The sequence below is a fragment of the Coregonus lavaretus genome (genome assembly GCF_964263955.1).
Source record: "Coregonus lavaretus genome assembly, chromosome: 30".
Lineage (NCBI taxonomy): Eukaryota > Metazoa > Chordata > Actinopteri > Salmoniformes > Salmonidae > Coregonus > Coregonus lavaretus.
The window spans coordinates 23,100,237-23,123,202 of NC_140017.1; the positions used below are offsets into that span (position 1 = coordinate 23,100,237).

General features: G+C 42.8%; 1 protein-coding gene across 1 annotated transcript in view; it reads left to right on the forward strand.

Moving 5' to 3' along the window:
- LOC311105804 (calcium-binding protein 8-like) overlaps nucleotides 1-22,966 on the forward strand; it is a 98,738-nt gene that overhangs the window by 2,841 nt on the left and 72,931 nt on the right. The window contains exons 3-5 of the mRNA XM_084148004.1: nucleotides 12,230-12,354; nucleotides 16,316-16,459; nucleotides 21,555-21,667. Coding sequence (XP_084004130.1) covers nucleotides 12,230-12,354; nucleotides 16,316-16,459; nucleotides 21,555-21,667 — 382 coding nt within the window. The remainder of the gene's footprint in view (nucleotides 1-12,229; nucleotides 12,355-16,315; nucleotides 16,460-21,554; nucleotides 21,668-22,966) is intronic.

The following is a 22,966-nucleotide window of genomic DNA, read 5'->3' on the forward strand; positions in this document are numbered from 1 at the left end:
ATTGGGATGCAGATTGGGATGCAAATGAGCCCACTTTTCAATAAGGCGTGCAGACCAATGGATAGTAAGTAAGCTGTGCTAAACCAGTTGAGTAAAGACTCTCGCCTGGTCAGTCTGTCCTCACTAAATTCACTGAGAATACATTACATAGGATAAAGAAACAAGACTCCGAGCCACAGCCCCTACTACTTGTCAGACATAAAGAACTGATACCATATACAATTGAAGTCTGAAGTTTCCATACACCTTAGCCAAATACATTTCAACTCAGTTTTTCACAATTCCTGACATTTAATCCTAGTACAAATTCCCTGTCTTAGGTCAGCTAGGATCACCACTTTATTTTAAGAATGTGAAATGTCCGAATAATAGGAGAGAGAATTATTTATTTCAGCTTTTATTTATTTCGTCACATTCCCAGTGGGTCAGAAGTTTACATACACTCAATTAGTATTTGGTAGCATTGCCTTTAAATTGTTTAACTTGGGTCAAACGTTTCGGGTAGCCTTCCACAAGCTTCCCACAATAAGTTGGGTGAATTTTGGCCTATTCCTCCTGACAGAGCTGGTGTAACTGAGTCAGGTTTGTAGGCCTCCTTGCTCGCTCACGCTTTTTCAGTTCTGCCCACACATTTTCTATAGGTTTGAGGTCAGGGCTTTGTGATGGCCACTCCAATACCTTGACTTTGTTGTCCTTAAGCCATTTTGCCACACCTTTGGAAGTATGCTTGGGGTCATTGTCCATTTGGAAGACCCATTTGCGACCAAGCTTTAACTTCCTGACTGATGTCTTGAGATTTTGCTTCAATGTATCCACGTAACTTTCCTTCCTCATGATGCCATCTATTTTGTGAAGTGCACCAGTCCATCCTGCAGCAAAGCACCCCCACAGCATGATGCTGCCACCCCCGTGCTTCACGGTTGGGATGGTGTTCTTCGGATGGTCATTATGGCCAAACAGTTCTATTTTTGTTTCATCAGACCAGAGGACATTTCTCCAAAAAGTATGATCTTTGTCCCCATGTGCAGTTGCAAACCGTAGTCAGGCTTTTTTATGGCGGTTTTGGAGCAGTGGCTTCTTCCTTGCTGAGCGGCCTTTCAGGTTATGTCGATATAGGACTCATTTTACTGTGGATATAGATAATTTTGTACCTGTTTCCTCCAGCATCTTCACAAGGTCCTTTGCTGTTGTTCTGGGATTGATTTGCACTTTTCGCAACAAAGTACGTTCATCTCTAGGAGACAGAACGTGTCTCCTTCCTGAGCGGTATGACGGCTGCGTGGTCCCATGGTGTTTATACTTGCATACTATTGTTTGTACAGATGAACGTGGTACCTTCAGGCATTTGGAAATTGCTCCCAAGGATGAACCAGACTTGTGGATGTCTAAAAAAATTTTTCTGAGGTCTTGGCTGATTTCTTCTGATTTTCCCATGATGTCAAGCAAAGAGGCACTGAATTTGAAGGTAGGCCTTGGAATAGATCCACAGGTACACCTCCAATTGACTCAAATTATGTCAATTAGCCTATCAGAAGCTTCTAAAGCCATGACATCATTTTCTGGAATTTTCCAAGCTGTTTAAAGGCTGTATGTAAACTTCTGACCCACTGGAATTGTGATACAGTGAATTATACGTTAAATAATCTGTCTGTAAACAATTGTTGGAAAATTACTTGTGTCATGCACAAAGTAGATGTCCTAACCGACTTGCCAAAACTATAGTTTGTAAACAAGAAATTTGTTGAGTGGTTGAAAAATGAGTTTTAATTACTCCAACCTAAGCGTATGTAAACTTCCGACTTCAACTGTACTTGTTGTAGGGGTGGGATTGGTGTGGGATGTGGGGGGTCCGTGGGTGGCTTTTGACCATTTCTCTGAATTCCTCATGTCTAACTCATTGTTAGAAAATTTTTTTGTACAAATCTGATGTGAGGTACTACATTTATTGAATATTATATGGAGCTTATAAATTAAAATAGACACTTTGGCTGCAATTAATTCGCTTAATTTGTCAGAGATCAAATTATTTTTCAACAAAATAATGTTGCAGGAATGCAAATCTTATCTATTTCTAACAATAGGTGGAACGACCCAACCCGACTACACTTCACACAAGGTGTCATGAGGAAATGTATCATGTCATTGTGCCATTTAGACTTCTCCGCTGGAGGAAATGCAGCAGAGGTACAACTGTTGTCACCCTGCTGCACCTTAGCTTCAGTAGTTGGCTAAAGGCTTTATACTGTATACTGTATTTATTTACACCACACTAGTCACGGTGAAGGAGGCATCATGTTGGCTCTGGGTTTAGTTAAATATGTTTATCATATATCCTGATGCCTAGTCACCTTACCCTTATACATATCCACCTCTATCACTCCAGTATCCCTGCACATTGTAAATATGGTATTGGAACTGACCCTGTATATAGCTTCTTACTTTCTAGCGTTCTTCTTATTTATATTTATTGTGTGTTTTTGTTCTACCTTATATTATTTTTAGTGCTACATTGAAATTAATTACTGCATTGTTGGGTTTGGAGCTTGCAAGAAAGGCATTTCACTGTACTTGTGCACATTCAAACTTGAAACTTTAGTTATGTGTTGACACGGCTCGTCAATAGAGACTGCTGAAGGCGTAAATTGTGTTGTCAATAAGTATGGACAGGTTATGACCTGAGATTAACTGTCAGGCATGGCCACTTTGGCCAGTCTCAAGCCACAACCTTAATTTAAAGCTTCAGCTTTCATTGACACCTGATCTATCATTGCTTACTGTATGTGTAGGATCGATCAACATCATTCCTTTTTTTGGCTATGTATACTGCATACACACCGGTGAAGGGTTGTCATAACTAGAGATGTTTTAAAGCAGTGTGTTGAGGGTTTGTCTTTTGAGCTCTCACGAGCAGAAGGAGCTATGAATATAAACTACAGGATGAATATTCAGCACCAGCAGTCTTTAACTATATAACAGTTGCAATCTTGGCTATTGGCTGTCTTGCATCGTGCTGCACAGCTGCTGCTGCACTGTAACTTACAGTACAGTATGTGAGAATCAACTAAAGTTCGATCATATTTTACACATGAAATGCATCTTTCATAAGTTTGGTGTGAATTCTGTTTAGTGTAACCCTATGATCATTTTTTGTTGGTCTGATCCAATTCAGAGTATCTGAACACCATACCATACCATGTCCAACTCCATCTTACAATTGACTTTGTGTGTGTGTGCTGTGGTGTTGGAAGTGAGAAATGGCCATCAGGTCTCCCCGGGCATCACACAGAAGGCTACTGCATAACACTGCTGCTGCTTGTAGTCAGGTTGCAGTTTGATTAGTCATGCCTACCCTCTGGAGTCTGGACACACACAGCTTTGGTCTTTAAAGCAGTGGGTTGATTCGTCATGCCTTGCTCTGCCTTGCCTTCAGGACATGGGTTTCATCTTTAGTTGAGCAGCAGGTAGATTAGTCATGCCTTCCCTTAGGACAGGACACACACACACAGGTGTGGTCTTCACTGACACAGCAGGTTGATTGGTCATGCCTTGCTCCCCTCTGTATGCCTCAAGACATTAGTGTGGTTTTGGGAGAAGTAACAGGTTGATTAGTCATGAATAGCCTCTGGACACAGGCACAATCCTAAATGAGACAACAGGTTGATTAGTAATTCCTTCCAGCACTCCCTTAGGACTGAGGTTAGGTCCCCCTGTAGGTGGCAGGCTAGTGGTCATACCCTGCCTCCCCCTCTCTCCCCAAGGACATCTGCATAGCCTTCTGACCCACTTCCTGAGGGCAAGTCGTAATACACAGTATAATTTGTGGTCTAGTGATGCAGTGGGCCCTGATGCATAATATTCCAAGTAGGAGGATCGTAGCTTCTTGCTCTCTCTGTCTCTCACAGGTTGGTTTTAAAGTACACCATTAGTAATGAGTTTGCCATTAGTAATGGGTATATGACAAAAAACAAATCGTTATGTAGAGTACATTGTGTTCAGTCTCACAGAACCATTTCAATTAGGTCTTGTTTTTGCTGCTGTAAAAGGAATTGTCACTATGCACTGTTGACCACAGATAGTGCTGTACACTGTCCTGATTTCCCTCCCAATTTAACAGCCTAGCCAAATGAAAGTTTAGTTCTCTGTTTGGGCTATGATACATTGGTTTACATCACAGACTGGCTGCCAGAGTCTTTGTTTTACGGTCTATTACTAATGCAACTTAAAGATGATACATCTTTTGAAGACCTCTGTAAAAAAGACCACTGCCATAGAGAATATATAGGCTTGCTTCCAGTGTTAGAGGCAAAAGTTTGCATACTGAGAGTCTAGCCTACAACACTGAAATATTGATGCTTGATCTAACGATTATATCTAATTGTGAGGCATTTCTGCTGCCTGGTTTATTAGGCTGTAAATCTTAGAGTGAAAGCCAGACCACCTCTGCTTTCTGTATTGTGTGCCTGTATTGTAACTAATGGGGGGGTAACATTATGCATTTGAATCACAAAATAAGCCAAATAAAATAAGTAGTGGGTTTTGTTGCCAATTCTGGTCGATCTACTGCATTGTCTGCAGCCAACTCTGTGTGTGTGTGTGTGTGTGTGTGTGTGTGTGTGTGTGTGAGTGTTTGTGTGCGTCTGTGCGCGCGCGTGCGTGTGTACAGTCGTGGTCAAAAGTTTTGAGAATGACACAAATAATACTTTTTACAAAGTCTGCTGCCTCAGTTTTTATGATGGCAATTTGCATATACTCCAGAATGTTATGAAGAGTGATCAAATGAATTGTAATTAATTGCAAAGTCCCTCTTTGTCATGAAAATGAACTTAATCTAAAAAAAACATTTCCACTGTATTTCAGCCCTGCCACAAAAGGACTAGCTGACATCATGTCAGTGATTCTCTCGTTAACACAGGTGAGAGTGTTGATGAGGACAAGGCTAGAGATCACTCTGTCATGCTGATTGAGTTAGAATAACAAACTGGAAGCTTTAAAAGGAGGGTGGTGCTTGAAATCATTGTTCTTCCTGTTAACCATGGTTACCTGCAAGGAAACACATGCCGTCATCATTGCTTTTCACAAAAAGGGCTTCACAGGCAAGGATATTGCTGCTAGTAAGATTGCACCTAAATCAACCATTTATCGGATTATCAAGAACTTCAAGGAGAGAGGTTCAATTGTTGTGAAGAAGGCTTCAGGGCGCCCAAGAAAGTCCAGCAAGCGCCAGGACCGTCTCCTAAAGTTGATTCAGCTGCAGGATCGGGGCACCACCAGTGCAGAGCTTGCTCAGGAATGGCAGCAGGCAGGTGTGAGTGCATCTGCACGCACAGTGAGGCGAAGACTTTTGGAGGATGGCAGCGAGGAAGCCACTTCTCTCCAGTAAAAACTTCAGGGACAGACTGATATTCTTCAAAAGGTACAGGGATTGGACTGCTGAGGACTGGTGTAAAGTCATTTTCTCTGATGAATCCCCTTTCCGATTGTTTGGGTCATTCGGAAAAAAGCTTGTCCGGAGAAGACAAGGTGAGCGCTACCATCAGTCCTGTGTCATGCTAACAGTAAAGCATCCTGAGACCATTCATGTGTGGGGTTGCTTCTCAGCCAAGGGAGTGGGCTCACTCACAATTTTGCCTAAGAACACAGCCATAAATAAAGAATGGTACCAACACATCCTCCGAGAGCAACTTCTCCCAACCATCCAAGAACAGTTTGGTGACGACCAATGCCTTTTCCAGCATGATGGAGCACCTTGCCATAAGGCAAAAGTGATAACTAAGTGGCTCAGGGAACAAAACATCGACATTTTGGGTCCATGGCCAGGAAACTCCCCAGACCTTAATCCCATTGAGAACTTGTAGTCAGTCCTCAAGAGGCGGGTGGACAAACAAAAACCCACAAATTCTGACAAACTCCAAGCATTGATCAGTCAGGATGTGGCCCAGAAGTTAATTGACAGCATGCCAGGGCGGATTGCAGAGGTCTTGAAAAAGAAGGGTCAACACTGCAAATATTGACTCTTTGCATAAACTTAATGTAATTGTTAATAAAAGCCTTTGACACTTATGGAAAGCTTGTAAATATAGTTCAGTATACCATAGTAACATCTGACAAAAATATCTAAAAACACTGAAGCAGCAAACTTTGTAAAGACCAATACTTGTGTTATTCTCAAAAGTTTTGACCACGACTGTACACTGTCTCCCACTGATGTTTGTCCAACACTGTCCTGCTGTTTCAACTATGCATACAATACAGTAGCGGATGGTTTAGTTGGCCCAACTCTGTGCTGTCTCTCTGGACTCATACACAAATCTTGTTTCAGTTACATGTAGTTCCGTTTTATCCATGGTCATAGATTTACTGTGGTTATCATCTCCCTGCTCTGTGTTCTACTGCATGTCTGCTGCAAAGCTCTGGGTTACATAAGGCTGTTACACAGAGTAGCTCTTAAAGTGTCAGAAACGTGAGACAAATCCTAATGTACAGTAGGACCATAGGGTTACAATATACAGTATATAAACACCAAAGTGTTTGCCATTGATAGATATTAAGTACCCAAGATAAATTAAAACTAGCACACAATGTGGCCCTGAATACCCCTACGATAACTTGTTAAAAATATCAATCAGTTTATCAATACTGTTTATATGGGGTGCAGCATTATTTCAGAGATGAGAGTGCAGTAGTATGTTACATTCACAGAGAAATACTGCCACAAGACAGATGAGTTAGCCTAGTTATAGAATTACAGGAAAATAGACAAGACTGTATTAGCAGTGACAGATGAATGTTTTTTATTCTTTGATTGATGAATTAAGAAACAAAGAAAGCGAATTGGAACAATCTTGAAAGCTCACAAAAAGCGATCTCTTGGACAGTAGCAATCAATGCTACATTCACTTTCGTGTTTGCCGACGAACAAGAAGAGTCTTAATCACGTTTTTGTCTCAGGTCTCTATTGGACTTCTACCTTACTATGGTGCCAATGGGGACGAACAGGATTAGATTGCATGATTACATTACCTGTAGCTCTAGCTGTACTGTACATTTCCTCAAATGTTTGAGTATTTTGTCTCACACGAGGGTACCTTCCAGTGGATTGCCAACTGCAAACACAAATAGTTGCCCATGAAACTCTAACCACAACAATAGTGTCACCCCCTGTAAATACTGTGTACCAAATTCTGAATGAAGAGAGTCATCTGTTGAGTCTCGTATGTGTTCTTACCACCCTGAGTGTGATGCATCTCTGAATCCTGAAATTGGTTCCCCAAAAGTTGGTGGTACATTTGACAGTGGCTGTGAAGTTTTATGAGTCGCTCCGAGTGTGTTTTTGTTGTTGTCAACATTTTTAACAGAGGAAGAGATCAATAACACATACTTAAGTGATATAGAAGTGGATTGGGACTAGACTTATCAGTCTAAGCTTTGAGTTCCAGATCCTTACCTCAACCTTATGTCGTGGAAATTCTTACACAGGGACACTCAAAGTCAATCTTAAATGAATCATTGTTTATTGTCAGCGCGCTGGAGAGGTTCCAACCAACTCAATGCACCATAGTACAAATGTCAATCAGGAGCTCTCCTGGGGCAGTCCCAGCAGTTTTCTTATATACAGCTATACACAGACAAGTTATATTTGCATGATCTAGCATAATTAATTAATCATTACTGTTTTGTTTCATTCATGTGACCGACCAATACTGGTTCATAACATGTGACAGACCAATATCTCACAAGGCTTCTTCTCTCTCAAAACAAGGTCTGGGCATACTGCCGAATTGCAGATACTGATAAGTGAGGATTCGTCCGATCAGTCACTTGCATGAACACAGAAATTGGTTATTAGAACAGCACATGAATAGAACATAGAAAAGTATAGAATAGAAAAGCACCAACATTAACATTTCCATCACACTTACATTCTGAGGAGGGATGTGTGTTCCATTAAGGTGTTGGTATGACGATGTAGCCCTACTGCAATTATAGGGCCTTGTTAGTTCCATTGAGTGCAACAACACTGCTTGTACTGTCATACATGGCTGAACCCAGGATGTAGAGAAAATGCATTAACCCAGAGGTGACTGTTTGGTTAAGGGAAGTAAGGTATAGATGTAGGAGGTAGCTATAGGTTTAAGTGGGGTGGATGAATCTCAAGCTGGAAACCAGCCAGAGCATGTCACACATCGCTCAGTTGGAGAGTGGTTGCAAGCCAAAGCATGACAAATGTCCCTCAATTGAGAGTGGTGGTTGGGGGAGTGTTCAGCTGAGAAAGTGGACACCACCTTACCCTTTGGCCTATGAGATTCACCCCCAGAGGAAGCTACATGGTTCTGAGTGGTTCTTTCTTTCTTTCTTTCAACTCCTCATTCAATTTCAAGAGGCATCCACCAATCCTCCTCTCAGTGTCTCATCAAAACAGAAGCCAATTAGCGCAAGGAAGTGCTCGCGCCCAACTCCCCTGCTCTCTCTCTCTCTGTTTTTATTTTCTGTTCTGTGATACCCCTGGGTTTCAATTTTTTAAATAATGAATAGCCCCCCCCCCTCCCCCCTTCCACTTGTTATACTGGCCTCAAAGTGGGAGAGATTATTATTATTATTTTTAATAATTGGGAGGGGGAGGGTGTAGATCAGCTTTAATATTGGAGATAGATTGTGGCTTCTATCAATGTAATTGTCTGCATGATTTCAAATCCCCCATATATATTTTTTGTAAATATATATTATTTTAAATATATCTTTATTATGAAATATATTTTCCTTCTTTATTATTTTCCCCTAACCCTACCACCCCTCCCCTAATTGGAGGAAACAAATGGACATCAATACTTAGGCTTCTACTTCCAGCTTATACATACTATATACATTTTACAGACACAGTATACAGTATATTTTACTTATCTTTTTTATTTTATTTTTTTTGTCTCTGAAAACCATCCAGTTCTGATTTCTAATTGCCATATACACTACATGACCAAAAGTATGTGGAAACCTGCTCGTCGAATATCTCATTCCAAAATCATGGGCATTAATATGGATTTGGTCCCCTCTTTGCTGCTATAACAGCCTCCACTCTTCTGGGAAGGCGTTCCACTAGATGTTGGAACATTGCTGCGGGGACTTGCTTCATTCAGCCACAAGAGCATTAGTGAGGTCGGCACTGGTGTTAGGCGATTAGGCCTGGCTCATAGTCGGCGTTCCAATTCATCCCAAAGGTTTTTGACGGGGTTGAGGTCAGGACACAGATCTCGACAAACCATTTCTGTATGGACCTCGCTTTGTGCACGGGGGCATTGTCATGCTGAAACAGGAAAGGGCCTTCCCCAAACTGTTGCCAAAGAATCGTCTAGAATGTCATTGTATGCTGTAGCGTTAAGATTTCCCTTCACTGGAACTAAGGGGCCTAGCCCGAACCATGAAAAACAGCCCCAGACTCATTCCTCCTCCACCAAACTTTACAGTTGTCACTATGCATTGTAGCGTTCTCCTGGCATCCGCCAAACTCAGATTAATCCGTCAGACTGCCAGATGGTGAAGCGTGATTCATCACTCCGGAGAACGTGTTTCCACTGCTCCAGAGTCCAACGGCGGCAAGCTGTACACCACTCCAGTCGACACTTGGCATTGCACATGGTGATCTTAGGCTTGTGTGCAACTGCTAGTCCATGGAAACGCATTTTATGAAGCTCCCGACTAACAGTTCTTGTGCTGACAATGCTTCCAGAGGCAGTTTGGAACTTGGTAGTGAGTGTTGCAACCGAGGACAGACGATTTTTACGTGCTACGTGCTTCAGCACTCTGCGGTCCCGTTCTGAGAGCTTGTGTTGCCTACCACTTCACGGCTGAGCCATTGTTGCTCCCAGACGTTTCCACTTCACAATAACAGCACATACAGTTGACCGGGGCAGCTCTAGCAGGGCAGAAATTTGACTAACTTACTTTCTGGAAAGGTGGCATCCTATGACGGTGACACGTTCTTCAGTACGGGCCATTCAGTTGCCAATGTTTGTCTATGGAGATTGCATGGCAATGTGCTCAATTACTTTACACCTGGCAGCAACGGGTGTGGCTGAAATAGCCGAATCCACTCATTTGTAGGGGTGTCCACATACTTACTTCAGCAAGACAAAGGAGCTGATCGTGAACTACAGGAAACGGAGGGCCGAGCACGCCCCCGTCCATATCGACGGTGCTGTAGTGGAGCGGGTCGAGAGCTTCAAGTTCCTCGGTGTCCACATCACTAAGGAAATGTCATGGTCCACACACACCAACACAGTCATGAAGAAGGCACGACAATGCATTTTCCCCCTCAGGAGGCTGAAAATATTTGGCATGAGCCCTCAGAACCTCAAAGTTCTACAGCTGCACCATTGAGAGCATCTTGACTGGCTGCATCACCGCTTGGTATGGCAACTGCTTGGCATCCGACTGCAAGGCGTTACAGAGGGTAATGCGTACAGCCCAGTACTTCACAGCGGCCAAGCTTCCTGCCATCCAGGAACTCTATACCAGGTGGTGTCAGTGGAAGGTCCTAAAAATTGTCAAAGACTTCAGCCACCCAAGTCATAGACTGTTCTCTCTGCTACCGCATGGCAAGCGGTACCGATGCACCAAGTCTGGAACCAACAGGACCCTGAACAGCTTATACCCCAAGCCATAAGACTGCTAAATAGTTAGTTAAATATACTGAACAAAACTATAAATGTAAAGTGTTGGTTCCGTGTTTCATGAGCTGAAATAAAAGATCCCAGAACATTTCCATATGCACAAAAAGCTTATTTCTCTAAAATGTTAGTGAGCATTTCTCCTTTACCAATATAATCCATCCACCTGACAGTTGTAGCATATCAAGAAGCTGATTAAATAGCATGATCATTACACAGGTGCAGCTTGTGCTGAGGACAATAAAAGGTCACTCTAAAAGGTGCAGTTTTGTCACACAACACAATGCCACAGATGTCTCAAGTTTTGAGGGAGCGTGCAATTGTCAGTACGTCCAACCGGCCTCACAACCGCAGACCATGTGTATGGCGTTGTGTGGGCGAGTGGTTTGCTGATGTCAACATTGTGAACAGAGTGCCCCATGGTGGCGGTGGGGTTATGGTATGAGCAGGCATAAGCTACGGACTACGAACACAATTACATTTTATCGATGGCAATTTGAATGCACAGATATACTGTGACAAGATCCTGAAGCTCATTGTCAGGCCATTCATCCACCGCCATCACCTCACGTTTCAGCATGATAATGCACATCCCTATGTAGCAAGGATCTGTACACAATTCCTGGAAGCTGAAAATGTCCCAGTTCTTCCATGGCCTGCATACTCACCAGACATGTCACCCATTGAGCATGTTTGGGATGCTCTGGATCTACGTGTACGACAGCGTGTTCCAGTTCCCGTCAATATCCAGCAACTTCACACAGCCTTTGAAGAAGAGTGGGACAACATTGCACAGGCCACAATCAACAGCCTGATCAACTATATGCGAAGGAGATGTGTTGTGCTGCATGAGGCAAATGGTGGTCACACCAGATACTGACTGGTTTTCTGATCCACACCCCTACCTTTTTTTAAGGTGTCTGAGACCAACAGATGCATATCTGTATTCCCAGTTATGTGAAATCTATAGATTAGGGCCTAATGAATTTATTTCAATTGACTGATTTCCTTATATGAACTGTAATTCAGTAAAATCTTTTAAATCTGCATTGACCCTTTTTTGCACTAACTCTTTTGACTCATCACACACTGCTGCTTCTGTTTATTATCTATCCTGTTGCCTTGTCACTTTATCCCTACCTATATGTACATATCTATCTCAATTACCCATGTTACCATTACTCATTCTGTATTTATTATTTTACTATTATTTATAAATTTTTCTTTCTGCATTGTTGGGAAGGGCCCTGAGTAAGTAGTTCATTGCTATTCTACACCTGTTGTTTTACGAAGCATGTGACACATAACATTAGATTTCTCTCTCTCGCTCTCTCTCTCGCTCTCTCTCTCTCTCTCTCTCTCTCTCTCTCTCTCTCTCTCTCTCTCTCTCTCTCTCTCTCTCTCTCTCTCTCTCTCTCTCTCTCTCTCTCTCTCTCTCTCTCTCTCTCTCTCTCTCTCTCTCTCTCTCTCTCTCTCTCTCTCTCTCTCTCTCTCTCTCTCTCTCTCTCTCTCTCGTGTTCTGATCTAACTGATCCTAAACTAATCCCCCCACCCTTTCTCTCTCTCAGGGACAAGATGCCGTTCCACCATGTGACGGCAGGGCTGCTGTACAAGGGGAACTATCTGAGTCACTCTCTGTCTGAGGACAACGACTGTGACCAGCTAGCCAGCATCTCTGTGGAGGAGCTAGATGGTGAGTCCCCCCAGGGCTTGGGCTGGTACTACTGCGGCTAGGTTGGTTTGGGCTTGGTTGGTTTGGGATGGGCTTGATTGGTTTGGGTGAGATGGGATAGAGATTAGGACTGGGACGGTGGATTTGGCTGGTGAGGGGCATAAAGGGACTTTGGGGAAGGCTGGGATTTGGGTGTTTGATATGGCCAGGATAAACAGTAGGCTAGAGATAGTGATGGGATAAGTAGTAAGACAGTATTCTTAACCTAAACACAGTTTTGACATGAATCAGCGAGCTTGGACCAGTCAAGACATTTATTGACAAACACCACTTGCTCCTGTTGCTGGAGCCAACAAACCGTTGGCTTTATAAACTATGAACCTTCTAAACTATGACTCAATGTTCTTAACATCACTTATCGCACCAGTAGAATTCGATTAATGGGCTCTTGCTCTCTCTGTATTTGGCATTAATTAGAGGCAGTGGCTGAGTCTGTGTTTATGAACGCTTTTGTCTTGTGTGTGTGTGTGAGTGTGTTCTGTACGTTGTTCTGAGACTTATCACCCCACTGGCCAGGCCGGCGGTGGAGCCCAGCCCAGGCCTGATCGATATTATCCTCTGCTGGAAACAACATCATCACAGTGGTCATAGTGGGGGGGAGGGGGGAATGAACTACACTAGATGCTCTCAGACCACAAATACTGTATTAATCCAATGATGTCACATTAAAAGAAAATTCCACCCAAAACTATATTTTGGTATTAGTTTCAGTAGTCCATTGTTGACATAGTCCCAAAATGTTTTGCTTGTCAGCAATCAAGTTTTCAAGATATATAACTTTGAAAATACAGAAATCATCACCGTATGATGCATTTTGCATCATATGATACAAAACACAGCATCATATGATGCAAAATGCATCATACGGTGATGATTTCTGTATTTTCAAAGTTTTCCTTTAAGGTGCCTATGGCAAATTGGATGCAGAGTGCACCGTAATAGGCTAATAGCCACCTACTCTGTCAGAGTCGGGTGGTGTTATTATGCTACAGCTATATTGGCAGTTGGCACTGCATGTCTTTCTCTCGTTTGATTTGTTAAGTTGTTTTGCTATGGTGGTAATGTATTGGGTAAATGTAATGAATTGGGTAATGCGTATAGCTCTTATCGGGAGGTCCTCATAAGGTCAATCAATGTAATGGACAAATACAAATATACTGTACCTCTGTCAGCAGAAACAAAGACATAAAGGTATTGATCATATATGATCAGCAATCATCTCCTTGGCTTATTAGTTTATCCATAGTAGCTTACACAGGCAGCTACCATTTAGCATGTTCACCCTTTCTACCATGGGGATATTTACTGAGGCAATTTGGTGAGCCTACCTGTAAGTGTCTTTATCTATGGCCATTAAAGTGATACAGTGTAACTATACTGAGTTGAACTAGCTGACTCACCACATACAGCACGTTGTCATCAGTCAGCTTTAGTACAGCTACACATTGTCAACCTCTCAGCCTGTTGGAGAGGGGATGTAGTTGCCCTGTATGTCTTGTTCTACTAGCGTGGTGAGGACTGTCTGATTTGTGTGTGGTTGGTGTGTGTGTGTGTGTGTGTGTGTGTGTAGTGCTCTGAGCACTGCAGCATGTAGAATAGATGTTTGTGTGGGTAGAGAGCTTTGTGTACCAGGTAGTCTTGCCTCTGTCGAGGCCGATCTGTGCTGCTACTGCTTCTGCTGCTGTGTCTGAAAGGTCAGGCAAGATGTGTGTATAAGATTATAATTTACAGACACATACAGCACCGACACCACTAACTTCATATCACATAGCAAATATCACAAATTATAAACACTGGGAAAGTAGGGATAAGTAGTGTTCAGTAAGGAGAAAACGTTTTCAAACCAGGAGCTATTATTTGAAGTTGTCCAATTAGAAAGTTTTACGTTGTAAAAAGTTTTACTACGGTGTGCCCTACTGAACATGAGCGTGCTGATGCACTTGGCCTAGATTGCAAAGCAGGGTGCTGTTAAAGTGACTCTAAATTCAAGTCTTTTTTTACTCTGATTCATTTCTCCGTCTGAACATTTCCTTAGGTATTCCTGTTCCTTTGGTATTACTTTGTCATACATTCTTTGTCATCATTCTCCGCGGTAAAGCTTTGGTTTTCAGAGCATCAGAAGAGGGCCCTAATGGATATGGGAGCAGTTGTGCATGAAATAGCGAAATAGCGGGAGAGACCTGTATGAATATATGACACAAGGTCTGAATGTTGTTGGTGTGTTCAAATGGGCCCGAGGCCTCAGACACAGGAACCTACTATATAAAGGCCTGAGTACCTCACTGCTCTGTTCTGCTTTGCTCTGCTCCTCCTGATGGGTTTATTCATGAGACACTCATTTCAATGTACCAAAATAAATCCATACACCCTTGATGTGCTTGTGTTGTTCTCTGTATGTGTTGTGTTGTGCTGTGTGTGTCTGTGTGTGTCTGTGTGTGTGTGTGTGTGTGTGTGTGTCTGTGTGTGTTCTCTAAAACAAGCGTCTTTGGTTGGAACTAGCTTTTGTACTGCGTTATGAATGATAATGGCTAAGTGTGTTGCTCGGGACAGATGTTTTGGGAAGCAGGGAATGACAAAAGACTGTTCAGAGGCTGGTACAACGACTAACCTGAACCCTCGGTAACATCTGAGTGCTTTTAACGATCCGAAATATCGTTTCTCATTTTACGAGGTGATTTAAACACAGAGAAAAACCATTAGATTTACACACCATTGTCCTCCTTGCAGCTCAGAGCACCAAATCACTCCTCCTCCCCTGACTGGCAATGAATGAATGACAGCTTCTCAGTAGATGATTGTCAGGTGATTGACCAAGGATAGGCTAAAGATTGGCAGCATGGGCGGGTCTCCTCTAGCATGAAACTTTACTTCATGCTTGGGTTATCTTTGGACTGTGTTAACCTGTTGTTTGTTCTTTCTCATGGTTTCAGCCAAGAACTCTACCACTACTATGTTCTGTTTATCAACATGGTCTTTTCAAGACTGGTCCCGTAATATTAATGTTCTTGTTAGCACCTGTGTTCTCAAAAAGTGTATGACATTGCCTTCCATATCTGGGACACGTTTGGACTTGATTCATGTTTGAGTTAGCCTGGGTCTTGGGTGAGGTACAGTCCTGTGTAATACATTGTTGCATTGTTGCAAGGCCACAGGACTCTCTCTCTCTCTCCCTGGTCCTGGTGAGGTAAAGCCATGTATTCCAGTAGTACCCAGCCTCAAATTATTGAGTGTTCAGCAGTGTGCTGAAGCATACCATGCAATCATAGTGTTCTTTAGAGATCTGAAATTCCACCTTTAATTAAAAACACCCGTGGCTGCCTCTCTCTCTCTCTTTCAATCTCTCTGCATCTCTCCCTTTCCCCTCTCTTTCTTTTTCTCTATCCCTCTCTCTCTCACTCTCTCTCTCTGTCTCTCTCTCTAGTTCTCTCTCTCTGTGTCTCTTTCTCCCTGCTTATTGCCTCCCGGTCATAAGCCCTCTCCTCTCTGTAGACACACGAATAAAATATGAATTCATAAAAGCACAGAGGAGCCTGCTGACTTTTAGGCTCGACGCTGACGGGTATCTTACAAACTGAAGGGAAGGAGTAGCACAGACATAGTACAACGGCTTGTCGTACACACAGGGCAAGCTTATTTGTCACCACCATAAAAGTTGCCTACAGGTTATTGCAGATGTCATTTGCAATGTTCTTGAGCTAAGGCATAGAGCTAAAATAATCCCTAACCATGGTGGATGCTCTCCTCTCCTCTCCTCTCCTCTCCTCTCCTCTCCTCTCCTCTCCTCTCCTCTCCTCTCCTCTCCTCTCCTCTCCTCTCCTCTCCTCTCCTCTCCTCTCCTCTCCTCTCCTCTCCTCTCCTCTCCTCTCCTCTCCTCTCCTCTCCTCTCCTCTCCCTTCTCCTTTTGTGCGTTTTGTGTTGACAGAGATCCGGGAGGCATTCAGAGTGTTGGACCGGGATGGGAACGGGTTCATCTCCAAGCAGGAGCTGGGCATGGCCATGAGGTCCCTGGGATACATGCCCAGTGAGGTGGAGCTGGCCATCATCATGCAGAGACTAGACATGGATGGTGAGTCACCTTCAGTACACATTTCACACATGTACAGTACAACAGACACATGCAGTTGCACGTGTAACAGAAGGTCCCATGTTCGAGTCCAGTGAGAGACAGGAACAGGACCCACTCTGTAACACGCACACACACATATTTAAACATAAACAGATCCCTTCCCTCCTGTTTTCATACCATGATCACGCACATACAAAGACATGGACAGGGTCATAGACATACTATCAGACATACACATATACATAAATAAATCCTGCTCTTCCTTTTATACACATGGGCCTAGATATGACTACATAATCACAAACATAATCAATACATTGACATGAGTACTCATTCACCATTATGCACACACATTTGCATGTACATGCAGTACATTACATGCGCACAAAAATGTGCACTCATTCGCACCATATATTCAAATCACGACCTCCACTTTTACACTTTATATGAGCATGAAGGATCCTACTATCCAAACACACACCGGAGGAGAACTTAACACATCCCATAGTCCCACTGTAGCAATATCTATCTCTAAGCTGTAGATGTGTAACATGCTGGCTGTGGTCCCTTGCTCCATTTCATCTTAATGCACCGTATTGCACATATTTCCGCTAACACACACACGTGCACGCACACACACGCACGCACCATGCACGCACCATGCACGCACACACACAACATGTGATTACAGTAGGTCACACAGGGTGCCTGTGGTTTCTGTACTGAAGCCAGTCCCTGCTGTGACCTGCCAGAGAAGATCTACATCAGCTGAAATCTGCTACTGTAACACAACACCCCCTCTCAGCTTTAACCTCTGACCCCTGACCTCTGTTTATTTGTTTTTTCTCCTTGACTTTGTCCTCGTAGTTCACAGTCAGCAGCTCAGCTACTGACCCAAGGAAATTAGAAATCAGCCAGACTCCTATTTTGAGAGAAGCAGAGAACCAAAGCCGGGTTTTGCACAATGCTGACAGCATGGACATTCATATTTCTAATTGACATATTGAAGTAATTGCAATTGCGGTAGACATGAATATATTGTTTCTTCAGGTTTAATTGAAGAGTTATATTCCAAAACGCTATATATACATTTTCAGGAATGTTGGTAAATTAAAGATATTATGAAAGAGATTGGTGTGTTTTTTCACTATCTAAGCATGGCATGGGGTTGTTCAATGACATACATGTGTTTGTATAAAATCCATATTTTATTTCAGAGAGACAAATAATCATGTTTTTTTGTTAAATGCTACATATCCGCCTCAGTCTCAGAGAAATAAGTAGTACTGCTAAGATTTACACAGTCAAATGTAACAAATAACTACTTTTTTTATAAAGAACTGTACAAATGATACATTTGTGACATCCATATTTTAAAAAACGTTTTACAAATGTTTTCAATACAGTAATATGAGATCTGTATGTAAAACATTTACATTTGATATTTTTGTCATTTAGCAGATGCTCTTATCCAGAGTGACTTACAGTATTACTGCATTTATCTTAAGATAGCTAGGTGAGACAATCACATATCACAGTCAAATATACAGGATACGAACATTCCATTCCAGCTAAACAATGGAAATAGGCTAGCGTTTAGCAAAAAACACATTTTCATAAACAGCTAAAAAACAGTAACACAGTAACAGTAACACATGAGTACACATTAAGGTACCCATAAGCAATCATTTCTGATGAAAAAACACATAAAGAATTTGTGGATATAGTGTTTTCCACCTTCTGTGGAATCATTAGATGTGTCCACTGTAATTGCCATACACATTATGCAAACATATGGCATTTGCTGGCCTTATGTTTCAAAACACTTGATAATTGGAGAAATATTCAACAAGTTTTTCACCCATTAGTCTCTTTTTTAGCTTGTATTCTCCACTCAAATGTTTGTTGTTTGTTTGTTTTGTTTTGTTTGGCAGAATTGCAATAAAAACTGTAGTGTGTTGGACTGGTGCAGAGTAAGATAGAAAAGTAATAACTGAATGCTCAAGGTTGTGGATTACTTTCTATTGCCTCTCCACTCCAGATAAGAATGATTAGCAAAACAATTTATCCTCCCCTACTATTAAAGTGTACCTGCTATCAAATTGAAGGTTTGTTTGAAATACCGCTTTCGTCTCCTGCTATGACAAGTTAGAACATCTAGGAGCACCTACAGTGGGGAGAACAAGTATTTGATACACTGCCGATTTTAATAATAAATAAATAATGTGCCATTTAGCAGACGCTTTTATCCAAAGCGACTTACAGTCATGCGTGCATACATTTTTGTGTATGGGTGGTCCCGGGGATCGAACCCACTACCTTGGTGTTACAAGCGCCGTGCTCTACCAGCTGAGCTACAGAGGACCACGAATTTGCAGGTTTTCCTACTTACAAAGTATGTAGAGGTCTGTAACTTTTATCATAGGTACACTTCAACTGTGAGAGACGGAATCTAAAACAAAAATCCAGAAAATCACATTGTATGATTTTTAAGTAATTCATTTGCATTTTATTGCATGACATAAGTATTTGATCACCTACCAACCAGTAAGAATTCCGGCTCTCACAGACCTGTTAGTTTTTCTTTAAGAAGCCCTCCTGTTCTCCACTCATTACCTGTATTAACTGCACCTGTTTGAACTCGTTACCTGTATAAAAGACACCTGTCCACACACTCAATCAAACATACTCCAACCTCTCCACAATGGCCAAGACCAGAGAGCTGTGTAAGGACATCAGGGATAAAATTGTAGACCTGCACAAGGCTGGGATGGGCTACAGGACAATAGGCAAGCAGCTTGGTGAGAAGGCAACAACTGTTGGCGCAATTATTAGAAAATGGAAGAAGTTCAAGATGATGGTCAATCACCCTCGGTCTGGGGCTCCATGCAAGATCTCACCTCGTGGGGCATCAATGATCATGAGGAAGGTGAGGGATCAGCCCAGAACTACACGGCAGGACCTGGTCAATGACCTGAAGAGAGCTGGGACCACAGTCTCAAAGAAAACCATTAGTAACACACTACGCCGTCATGGATTAAAATCCTGCAGCGCACGCAAGGTCCCCCTGCTCAAGCCAGCGCATGTCCAGGCCCGTCTGAAGTTTGCCAATGACCATCTGGATGATCCAGAGGAGGAATGGGAGAAGGTCATGTGGTCTGATGAGACAAAAATATAGCTTTTTGGTCTAAACTCCACTCACCGTGTTTGGAGGAAAAAGAAGGATGAGTACAACCCCAAGAACACCATCCCAAACGTGAAGCATGGAGGTGGAAACATCATTCTTTGGGGATGCTTTTCTGCAAAGGGGACAGGACGACTGCACCGTATTGAGGGGAGGATGGATGGGGCCATGTATCGTGAGATCTTGGCCAACAACCTCCTTCCCTCAGTAAGAGCATTGAAGATGGGTCGTGGCTGGGTCTTCCAGCATGACAACGACCCGAAACACACAGCCAGGGCAACTAAGGAGTGGCTCCGTAAGAAGCATCTCAAGGTCCTGGAGTGGCCTAGCCAGTCTCCAGACCTGAACCCAATAGAACATCTTTGGAGGGAGCTGAAAGTCCGTATTGCCCAGCGACAGCCCCGAAACCTGAAGGATCTGGAGAAGGTCTGTATGGAGGAGTGGGCCAAAATCCCTGCTGCAGTGTGTGCAAACCTGGTCAAGACCTACAGGAAACGTATGATCTCTGTAATTGCAAACAAAGGTTTCTGTACCAAATATTAAGTACTGCTTTTCTGATGTATCAAATACTTATGTCATGCAATAAAATGCAAATTAATTACTTAAAAATCATACAATGTGATTTTCTGGATTTTTGTTTTAGATTCCGTCTCTCACCGTTGAAGTGTACCTATGATACAAATTACAGACCTCTACATGCTTTGTAAGTAGGAAAACCTGCAAAATCGGCAGTGTATCAAATACTTGTTCTCCCCACTGTATCTGTCATATTTGTTATAGATATTGCTTGTACATTCTGAGGTGTGACAGCAATCAATGTATGAGTCCCTTTTGGTCTGGTAGAGGGGGAGAACTGGAGGACCATTTCTCATCTGTTGATTTCACTCGCTGTGACTGAGTGAGGAAACTCCTTCAGAAAGAGATAAACTCGCTGGCCAAGATAAGAAGGTTTGGCTGGATTGTCGTTGCTATTACGTCTCTATTATTACAGTGAGAGATGTTTTCAAAACATCAATTTGTGTTCTTTTCAAAGCAATTTGCCTCAATCTCGTCTCATTTTCATGTCTGTAGACACAACACAAAAGACCATGGTGATCAAACCCATGGTGATCAAACGGAGGAGGCATCCATAGCCAGGTACATTACCAGATAAATGGGATTTGAGGGTGTTTATTGTGTCTTTGCCAAGCTAGCAGCTGTGTGAATTAGAGACACGTGACACATTCACGGATGGCCATTGATTATTTCTCTCTGAGCAGCAGCTGCAACAGTCCAGCTGATCTGTATAAAATATAGATGGATTCATTGAGTTGATCTGATAACCTGTTCTACTGTCAGAGTGATCCATCAAATTGTTACCCAGCTCAGCAGAATGCCCTTGGTGGATTGCTTAGAAGCTTGTGGTCTTTGTTGGAGATCTCAGCATTGCAATTGCTCCCTTTGCTTTTTATAGGGGTGTAATGCTCGTAATACATGATGCCTGGCATCAGCTGCTTTTGTTAGGTTTAAATCACATCCGTCCTACTATCCATTCATTCATCCATCACGACAGCTCAGGGGCCCTGACCGCACTGGCTGCACTGGCTGCACTGGCTGACTGTCCCCAGTGATGAGACAGGATGCACAGAGAGGGACAATCGATGGCATCAAATGTGACAGTGCCAGCGTGCCCTAAGGAGGTCACCCCTGTCAGAGGAGAGGGAGGAAAGGAGGAGAGGAAGAGTGAAGGGGCAGATTGAGTTGCCCTGCATGGACAGCACACAACCTCTTCTGCAGGGAAATGAGGAAGAGGAGGGAGGAGAGAGAATAGGGATAGAAAGGAAAGAACACAGACTCAAATGAAGACTTTGTCCTCACTGATTTGCAATAAAACTTTCTTTGTGAATAAGACATGTCATACTGTGTGTCTAGGAGACGGGCAGGTAGACTTCGATGAGTTCATGACGATCCTGGGACCCAAGCTCCTGTTGTCTGAAACCAGGGAGGGCTTCCTGGGGAGCACAATAGACAGTATATTCTGGCAGGTAAGGACTTCTCTCTTTTAACCTCTATCTTCTATTACCTTTCCTTTACCAAGTACTGGCCTGCAATAGCTGCAGTTATGGCCAGGTTGTGCAATGGCTGGCAGTGAAATCAAAGAAATTGAATCATCTTTTGATTTGCACAATGATGATCGGTGTAGAGTCAGCCAAGAGTGTAGTGTGTCAGTTCCTGATGGCCAGATGTTGTCTTGTCTGGTGACATAATCCATGTGCCATTTGGCCAGATGTTCCTGCACTGAACCATAATGGAGGGGGGAGAGGATGATAGCTAGCGAGGGAGTCAGAGTCAGAGTAGTGAGTGGAAGTGACAGGGTGAGAAGATTTGAGTGAGTGAAAGAAGTGGGGGGTGAAAGCGAATGAATGAAAGAGTGAGAGAGTGTAAGGGAGAGAAAGACAACGAGAGAGAGAACCACACTCAGAGAGAGACTTTTTGTCTTTCTTTAATGGTACATCCTCATTTCATTAAAACCTCACAACCCCCCCGACCCCCTAAAATAAAAAATTACCAATATCCCCTGTACTACACACTCACCTTTCCCTCTACCCCACGATACAAAAACAACACCACACATCACAATAACCCAAACCTCACCACTTCTACAACTGTATACAGTGGGGGAAAAAAGTATTTAGTCAGCCACCAATTGTGCAAGTTCTCCCACTTAAAAAGATGAGAGAGGCCTGTAATTTTCATCATAGGTACACGTCAACTATGACAGACAAATTTAGAATTTTCTTTCCAGAAAATCACATTGTAGGATTTTTAATGAATTTATTTGCAAATTATGGTGGAAAATAAGTATTTGGTCACCTACAAACAAGCAAGATTTCTGGCTCTCACAGACCTGTAGCTTCTTCTTTAAGAGGCTCCTCTGTCCTCCACTCGTTACCTGTATTAATGGCACCTGTTTGAACTTGTTATCAGTATAAAAGACACCTGTCCACAACCTCAAACAGTCACACTCCAAACTCCACTATGGCCAAGACCAAAGAGCTGTCAAAGGACACCAGAAACAAAATTGTAGACCTGCACCAGGCTGGGAAGATTGAATCTGCAATAGGTAAGCAGCTTGGTTTGAAGAAATCAACTGTGGGAGCAATTATTAGGAAATGGAAGACATACAAGACCACTGATAATCTCCCTCGATCTGGGGCTCCACGCAAGATCTCACCCCGTGGGGTCAAAATGATCACAAGAACGGTGAGCAAAAATTCCAGAACCACACGGGGGGACCTAGTGAATGACCTGCAGAGAGCTGGGACCAAAGTAACAAAGCCTAC